Source organism: Corylus avellana, chromosome ca11, assembly GCF_901000735.1.
Source record: "Corylus avellana chromosome ca11, CavTom2PMs-1.0".
In the NCBI taxonomy this organism is placed as follows: domain Eukaryota; kingdom Viridiplantae; phylum Streptophyta; class Magnoliopsida; order Fagales; family Betulaceae; genus Corylus; species Corylus avellana.
Window position 1 is genome coordinate 17,331,120 of NC_081551.1, and position 8,904 is coordinate 17,340,023.

General features: G+C 35.4%; 2 protein-coding genes across 3 annotated transcripts in view; one reads left to right on the top strand and one right to left on the bottom strand.

Annotated features, from left to right (window-relative positions):
- Positions 1-786: 786 nt before the first annotated feature.
- LOC132166542 (adenine nucleotide transporter BT1, chloroplastic/mitochondrial-like) overlaps positions 787-8,904 on the top strand; it is a 9,476-nt gene continuing 1,358 nt past the window's right edge. The window contains exons 1-3 of one of the 2 annotated variants that reach the window (XM_059577373.1): positions 788-1,808; positions 3,147-3,308; positions 3,399-4,220. In XM_059577373.1, coding sequence (XP_059433356.1) covers positions 1,224-1,808; positions 3,147-3,308; positions 3,399-3,872 — 1,221 coding nt within the window. In that variant the 5' untranslated portion in view covers positions 788-1,223 and the 3' untranslated portion in view covers positions 3,873-4,220. Of the gene's footprint in view, positions 1,809-3,146; positions 3,309-3,398; positions 4,221-8,904 lie in introns of those variants that run through there. The other variant, XM_059577374.1, reaches the window with a different exon arrangement.
- LOC132165795 (uncharacterized protein At2g34160-like) lies at positions 5,974-8,318 on the bottom strand. The gene is made up of 5 exons (XM_059576477.1): positions 8,050-8,318; positions 7,813-7,861; positions 7,022-7,084; positions 6,827-6,891; positions 5,974-6,293 (listed from the first exon to the last, which is right to left on the bottom strand). The coding sequence occupies exons 1-5, from the start codon at positions 8,167-8,169 to the stop codon at positions 6,189-6,191; spliced, it is 402 nt and encodes a 133-aa protein (XP_059432460.1). The 5' UTR covers positions 8,170-8,318; the 3' UTR covers positions 5,974-6,188.

The following is an 8,904-nucleotide window of genomic DNA, read 5'->3' on the forward strand; positions in this document are numbered from 1 at the left end:
CCTCAACAATTGCTAGGCCATTTTAGCCCGCTGTTGGGGAGGGTTTTTAGCATTTAGCTCAACAAAATAGCCACTTGCTGAGGCTACTATGAATGCTCTAAGCCATATCTAATATTAATAAAAAATTTGTTTTATCAACCCTTTTCTAATAAAAACTTATTTTATCATTTCCCAATAAAATAAAAAATCAGTCCCTTTCTCCCTCCTTTTGTCAAAGTTTTTGCATATTTGAACTTATGGGTATGGTAAAATTTGCAATTTTGGTTTAATCTTTTGGTTTTTTTCGTATGGATATTATTAAATTCTTTAATAACATATTCAGTAAATGGTAGTATATACTATTAAATTTGTACAATTTAATGTAAATCATAATAATTCTCCACCAATTTCGTTGAAATTGTTCTCTAACCGAACATGTGTACTGCTTTTCTCACTAACCCAATATCCATGAACCGAATCAAAGTTTGTGCAGGGTTTTATTTTTCTTGAAATCAAACTTTAAGAAATATGGTTGTCTGAGAAAAAATAAAAAAAAATAGAGAAAAAAAAATAGAGTAAAGTCCACTTAACCCCTTCAAACTATTACCCCAATAACAATTTACCGGTTAAACTATCAATTGTAATAATTTACCATCAAAACTATCATAACAATAACAATGCACCCTTTAAAGTAAGTCAAATGTGGTCTTTGTTTCTTTCTTTTCTCTTGATCTTTACCAATTGACTGAAAAAACCTTCTCTCTCTGTTTTGGGGGGACAAATTAAATGTTGATGTAGACCAGTTAGGTCAAATTCTCAATAGCGCTTCCAAATTGGCGCTCCTAGCTAGGCCATATAAGAGTGTCTCTTCTTGCCCACAAAGGGACAGCTTTTGAATGACAAAGCAATACTCATAGTATTGAAGATTTCGCCACCCTTTCTCTTCTCTGCACAGAGGCAGACAAAACCATCTTCTGATCTCTAGAAATCGAATATTTCAGATATCTTTATTCTTTCTTATTTTTTTCTCTATACGGGTACGATTATTTGCTTCATATTCTCCCAATATTCGTTTTCTGGCCAATTCTTTTGATACCCACTTCATAAAGTTGCGTTTTTTGGGTGCCCATTTGCTTAAAAACCGTTCATTTCCTTCACAAAATTCCGACTTTTGCAGTGCTATAAGCAAAAGTGGTTCTGGGTAGATTGAATACCTTGGGGAAAAATAACTTTGTTTGGTATTCATGGGTAGAAGAGGATTGCAAAGTGTTGTGCGAAGTAACAAAGATGTGGTAGTTTCTAGTTCCGGAATGAAGATCCAATGGAGTCCTCAAGAGGGTAGTTCTCTTTCTGGTGGCATATTTGCAAGCGTTGGCCAAGCAGGAATGGGGTTTGGGATGCCATCAAATCCTCAGAATCCTATAGAGAAAGGCACTAAGTTCCTGTATAGCACTTCACACATGATATATGTGTCAATGCCCGAATCAGGGTTTCGGTTTCCTGGGACTCCGGAATTGGTGACAGGTGAGTCATTGGAGGTTGGAGAGGAAGGGCTGGTGAAGAAGAAGCAGAAGAAGGGTGGTCTTAAACTGAAAATTAAGGTTAGTAACCCATCGATGAGGAAGTTGATCAGTGGGGCAATCGCGGGTGCGGTATCAAGGACTGTGGTTGCACCACTGGAGACAATAAGGACACATTTGATGGTTGGAAGCTTAGGACACTCGACAACTGAGGTGTTTCAAAGTATCATGGAAAGTGATGGATGGACGGGCTTGTTTAGGGGTAATTTGATTAATGTGATCCGGGTTGCTCCAAGCAAGGCTATTGAGGTGTGCAGTTAATAATTCTAAGTTTTATATTTGGATATTGATGCATGGAATGTTATTTTTGAATGTTAGATGGTATATTCTGATAGTCGTGTTGATTGCTAAATTTGACCATTGCTTTGCCGGCTAAATTTTTTTGACCATCATCTGTCTTCTATCGATATATGTATGATTTTTTTATAAAATATTGACTTGAATTTTAAGTATTCTGTTTTGGCTGTTCCGGACATTGTGTAGGGAAATTTTCATCTTGAAACTATTTGTTGATTCACTTGTTTGTTTCATTCTATCATGAATTTTGAATGATTTACTACATTGTTTGTCGCCCAAAAATATCCCTATATCTCAACAGGATGAAGGTGACAGCCTTCTTTGGGATATAGGGATGCTTCGGCGGTGCTACTTAACCTCAAGTCCCCTATGGCCTGCCATGGCACTAATTAATTGATGCTTTACTATGCTTGCTTTTGGCATCAATCTCTCTCTAATATATAACCAGAGATAATTCATTTGTTTATTATTGCTTTGGAAACCAGGTTGTCTCATGACTCTCATTGCATACCTGGTTTTCCCCAGTAGTTCAGGATAATTCTTCATACCTTGCTTACTTCTTCTGAATCAGTCTATATATATATACATATAACATACTGTTTAGCTCCCTCTTCCCCACCCTGATCCCCAAAATGAAAAAAAAAAAAAAAAAAAAAAAAATGTTGTTGATTTTGTGATCCTTTCTTTCAATCAGTTCTATTTCACTTTCCATTCTCCCCGGTAAAAAATAAATGGATGCTGAACATCACCCTCCATGCATCAGATAATTCATATTTTCTTCAAATTAGTTGGGTTTGTATCCTAATATGCTCATGGTATTCAATTTCAAACAAGGTGCAAGTCCTATTGGTGTTTTTATTTCTGTTATTTTTTATAGTATTTCGCCTTCTGTATTGACTGGAGTATATTCAGCAATTTAACAATGCCCATGGTGTCTTTTGGATTCTGAACAAAGCTTTTATGATGCTGACAAGTTTCCATCAATATTAAAAAATTTGGAAGGTGTTCTTGGCACTAAAGATATGTTGTTTCTGATATTTTTTTTTCTCCTTTCTTTTGATTAGATTCTGATAATAAATTGTTTGATCGTGGAATTGGAATGTCAAGTGACATGTATATGGCTCCAGAATGATTGTTTTTGTCACAAACCTTGAATTACATATTTCACGACTTCTATTTGAAGATGTTCTGGTTTGCTAATGTTAATTTCCTAAATGTACCTTGTATATGCCATGTTAAGTTCATTATATTGACAGGCTCTGTTCTATTTCTGATGGAATCGTTTGGCAGTTACTTGCATTTGAGACGGTTAAGAAGCAGTTGACTCCTCAACCTGGGATACAGCCCAAAATCCCAATTCCTGCCTCATTAATTGCAGGTGCCATTGCTGGAGTTAGCTCGACCTTGGCTACATACCCTCTTGAGTTACTCAAAACCCGATTAACTGTCCAGGTAACTCAAAGAATCTACTAAAACATCATCTTCTTCAATCGGAGTCGTTCTAATTGTTATCTAATATTTTCTTATTTTAACCAATTCTAGAGAGGAGTGTACAAGAATCTCTTGGATGCATTTCTAAAGATTGTGCAAGAGGAGGGGCCTGCAGAATTGTATAGAGGCCTCACCCCGAGTATAATTGGAGTAATCCCGTATGCTGCCACCAATTATTTTGCTTATGATACACTACGAAAAGCTTACAAGAAAGCCTTCAAGGAGGAGGAAATTGGGAGTGTTATGACTCTCTTAATTGGATCAGCAGCTGGTGCAATTTCCAGTACTGCAACTTTCCCTCTTGAGGTGGCTCGGAAACATATGCAGGCAGCCGGAGCTATCAATGGAAGGCAGTACAAAAGCATGCTTCATGCTCTTGTGAGCATACTTGAAAATGAAGGGCTCCCTGGTCTGTACAGAGGATTGGGTCCCAGCTGCGTGAAGTTGGTCCCTGCTGCTGGGATATCTTTCATGTGCTATGAGGCATGCAAGAGGATACTGATTGATAAAGAAGGAGATGATTAAACCTTGGAAGAGGCAGAATTTTATCGTTCCTTTTCTGAAAAAAATTTATGGCCTTTTGAGTTCATAAAATTTTTAGATAAGAGGAAAATTCAGTTTCACAATGGGCGAAATTGGCTTACATTTTACATTTTTTTGGAATTTCGTTTATTATTATGAGGCTTTAGCTGCAGGATCTTTATTTGAGATGATAATTAAAGTGTTTTTTTAGCATTACTGTTTCTTAGAATTTGTCTTTGATACCTTTTTTTGACTTTTGTATTGTGGTCAGGGGTTGATGAATTGCGTAACACTCCTCCCAGTTTTTGAATTCTTGTGAATCTTTGAAAACATCTTTTTGATTGTAAACTATGAATGGATATGCTAATAATTTCATCCTTAAATGCAGTAGCAAACTAAGGAATTAGGATCCTCTTTATTTCATTTGAACTAGAGAATATCCAATTAGTATAATAAAGGGGTATTTTTGTCCCCTCAAAAAGTAAAAAGACAAAATTATCTTTCTACTATAACTAACTAAATATTATTCAGTTTATTTGAACGAGAAAAGATCCCTTAATCCAACTTAGGAATGGGTGCTTATACTTTATTGCTTTTATTTTTCATCTATCTACCTCTACCTTCCATCGTTCTGTTCTCTTTCACTTTATGGCTCATGTCCTCACATGTGAACTATACGTCCCCACTAGTATCATGGATCTTTTACAACATATCCAGTCTCTTGGCTTTCCTTCGAAGAACCTTTTTGGACCTTTAGATTTTTTAGATCCAAAAATGAACTTTAACAAAATCTGTTATTGTTGGGCTTCTGCCTCGCCGATATCCTTCAACTATTGTATATACAACTCTTAGTTTATCAGGGTTCTTGGAATGTGAATAAGAGCCAAGTGTTTAATGCAATGAGAGTTGTTATAATCAGCTTTGCTGATAGCATTCTCACTCGACTCTCCGCCAACAAGGACTCCCTCTTTGGCAGTGGGTGGTCAATCTTCTCTATGGTTTAATGTTTATATTTGGCTAGATGTACTTACAAGTTACAAAAAACACACAAGTACATTCCCGCTTGCTCTCATACTCTCGTTTATTCTACACATGTTTTCTCTTCTTTTTTCTTTTTGTTTTTGGAAGATGCCATACATCCATGCCTCACCAGTGAAGAGTCTACCGTTTTTCACTGGGGATGGACTAGAATTACAGTGAGAAAACTTCATCTTCAGTGAATAACCAAGCATTGAGAAACATGCTGATTTTTAGTTCAACGAGATATCCATTGCATTTAGACATTATTGTTTTTCTTCCATATGAATAAGATTTAATCCCATCAACTCAATTTCTACGTCCATCAGTTAGAGATTGTCAGCCTCGTTCTGAGTTTCACTGCAATTTAAGTTGCAATAAAAGAAACTTACAACTATAGGAGACATTTGCTTCCAGTCCCAGGGATGTACAAACAATAAAAACATTGTAAAATTTTATAGCAAAATCAATGAGAAATGCTTTTGAGTGTCAAATTTTTTTACCAAAATATGAGTGCCAAAATGATATAAAGCTTATTGATTAGCTGTAGTATTTCTCTTTATTAATTATTTTGATCATCTCCCATAAATACGCTCAACATCATTTTAGTAATCATCTTTTACCCTATAATTTCTCAAAATCAATAGCAATGCACATACTAGGGAAAAACTAAAACTCTAAACATTCTAAAACTTCAGCACTATTCAATGTCCACGATGTAGACGTCAAACCACACATATAACAGAAATAACAAGAACATTGAACCCTCGTGCTAAAACAATATCAAAGAGCATGTTCGGGATATTCCCCTAAAGAAAAATAGTGATATCGATTTAATATCAACTATTGAACCTACCCCAGCTTGGGGGTGTAGATGCATGCAAAGCTTTGAAAACCCAGATCAATTTTACAAATACATTGCTTAGATTAACCTTCAAAAAAAAAAAAAAAAAACTTGAGTAGCAGTAGCTCATAAGCTTCTTCCTTTTTAAACTCATCTTGTAGAGTTCAAATAGTAAATATTAATTCAACCATAATCTTTCAAATGTGATGATATTCCAAACACCATAGAAGCCAAAAATTCAGATAAAGAAAAAAAATCAGATTTTGAATAGCAAGCAGATTTGGTTTCTACACTAAAGCAAAATTTTCACGTTTACCAAAATCATTAGGACCAGAATATCTTAGATAGCTACAAATCTTCTATAAATAAAATTTGTCTGATTAAGTACATTCACCAGTACCAGGACCACAAAAGCAAAATCAAAACAAAACAAACCAGATGCTACGAAACAACCCCCTTCAACTTTGCTCTTCACCATCTCCTCCACCTGCAGCTTCCCTTTCCTCTGCAGCCGCCGCCATCAACTCATCAAAGTTTTCAGTCTTCCCCAGCAATATTTCAATCTGACGACATAAAAAATATTAACCATCTGTGACCAACCTCACAACAGGATATTTAAAAACTTTTCAAAATTACAGTGACTATAAATTGTGGGAAATTCACCAAGATGACATATCAATATAAAGAATACATCTGTATGTGCGCTTGTGCGTCTTTATGCGCGCATGTGTTTCACTAGATTATGTGTGTGTGCGTCTTTATGCGCGCACGTGTTTCACTAGATCTAACACCCAACTTTCACCATCTGAATATAACAATGTAGCAGAAGTACTCACAGAATAACTAGAAATACCTAATTTGATTCCTTTGAGGCTAAGACAAATGCATTAGATGGACCTCATTCTGCAACCCCAACTTGACATGCATGTTGGGTAATATTTTTTTTAATAAGTAATTGGCCTTGAGGGGAGGGGGAATGGGAGATTAAAACTAGTGACCTCTACTTCAAATGGCATGATTCCCAGCTGATTGAACTACCCTTGGGGTTGTATGTTGGGGAAAGTATTGCAAACATGAATATTCGCATCAATTTTACCTTTGCTTTTTGGATGGGTCTTCCCCTAGAGTCATCCTTTATATCAACAGTTGAGGTCATGATCTCTGCAGAGAGTGAATGTTATTTTCTATGAGAATCAGAAGTAAACTGTATGCTTAAAATATTACAGAAATATAGGGAAGACAGAAAAGCTTTTTTTTTTTTTTGATAAGTAGGGAAGACAGAAAAGCTTACTCTTCTCAACAGCCAATCCATTATTTTTCAAAATTTCTGCTATAGTAACAACCGTGGCAATAGCTGCAAATATAACAAAATAAACACATTAACAGATACAATGCTGCAATGAAGTACTGAGATTTGTCATTTCAAAGCAGAAGAAGCAACAAGTCCTAACACATGCCCACCAATAACAGCTACAATCAAATTATCCACATGGAAAGAATTTCGACAACTTAAGCTGAGCAACGCATATCACCATCAGTTCTATTTAACTTTTGCACACCAATCAAGGAGTATAACACATCATATGATATTTAACTATACAAAAGGCATATCAAATGCACATGACCATAGTCCAAGAGTAACGGAGCAGTCCCTTGAACATATATCTGGTGACTTTTACCAAACCAGTAGCAGCAGTCATCAGAAGCAAAAAAGGATTAAAATAACAAAGCAGAAAAAATTCTATCTTCCCGGAAACCAAGGCAGAGAATGCTTAAAGGCATATTAGAAACTATACTCCAATTTATTACAATTGAATTGCATTACAATTTTTTTTATATAAGTAATTGGCCCAAGGGGAGGGGGGATTCGAACTAGTAAATTACATTACTACTTCACACCAAATCACAAATATCAAGAGGACAACCCCAAAACTCCAGATGAATCGCGACCACATCATCATATTTAGACAATGAATCCCAATTCCCACGAGAGTTAAAAATAAGTGAAAGGGAATCTAGGAAATGAAGAAAACTGAACAAATATATTTTCAGAAACATGGATATAACCGAATGCAAAATTACCCATTCCAAGGGCAGACAGCTCAACCTCGTTATGCTGTTGCATATACCTCTGCAACACAAAATTGAAGATCAATGACACCCATCATTAATCGAATACAAGAGGCAAATCATAATCCCTAAAAGACATTAAATAGCAGCAAGTTATGCAGATTTAGTATAACCGTACCAAATACCTAAAACCCAGATCGCAAAAGGTACATGCACTTTGTGAGAGAGAGAGAGAGATAGAGAGAGAACCTTGGCGAGATTGACGTAGAAGAACAAGGGTTTCTTGGTGTTGGAGACTTGGATCCGATTCTTCTTGTGGGCGTCTCCGACCAGGTTTATGGCATTCACTCCCTCCGTGATCTCTTCCATTGAGTTCGGCTGACCTAAACCCTAAACCTAAATTTCTCTCTTTATCCGATGAGATTTGAGATTGGTGTCAGAGGGGAAAGGAACAACGCAAAAGCTAAGCACTTTGAGAAATAAGCCAAAAGGTCTCCCTTTTCTGGAACAGTGGATTTGGTTACTATTTATAGTGAGAGAACAAAGGGTAAGCTAATCTGCCCTATTCTTAAATGTGCCTTAAAATAAAATGTGTCTACTTCATTTATTTCTTGTTATATTTTTATTATTCTTTGATGTCCAATCTTTTGGATTGTGCCATAAAATAAAATAAAAACAGCAAATTTTCTCTTAAAACAACCAACGATCCTGATTTTATTTATTTTTTTAAAATGGCTAAATTGTCAGGAAAATGAATTCTTAAACACGTAACAGGATAAATAATAGATTGTGAGGAAACATATTTATATATACCTTTTAGATTTTGAGTGAATCTCGGCATTTTACAAACAAAAGGTTTAAAAATAAATTTTTGCTTATTTTTATTATTCAACCATACTTAAAAATAAAATAAAATAAAAAATCAACTTGTAGAGGTGGAGATAAACATTGATAATAAGGAACAGTATAAACCTCCTACTACCGCATTACTATTGCACCATAGTACTACAAATAATAAAAAGACTTGACTTAAATAAACAACTATAACTATCCTTATTTAATAGAAATTTACTCCAGATTATTTGTGTAACATACTTCTTCTTT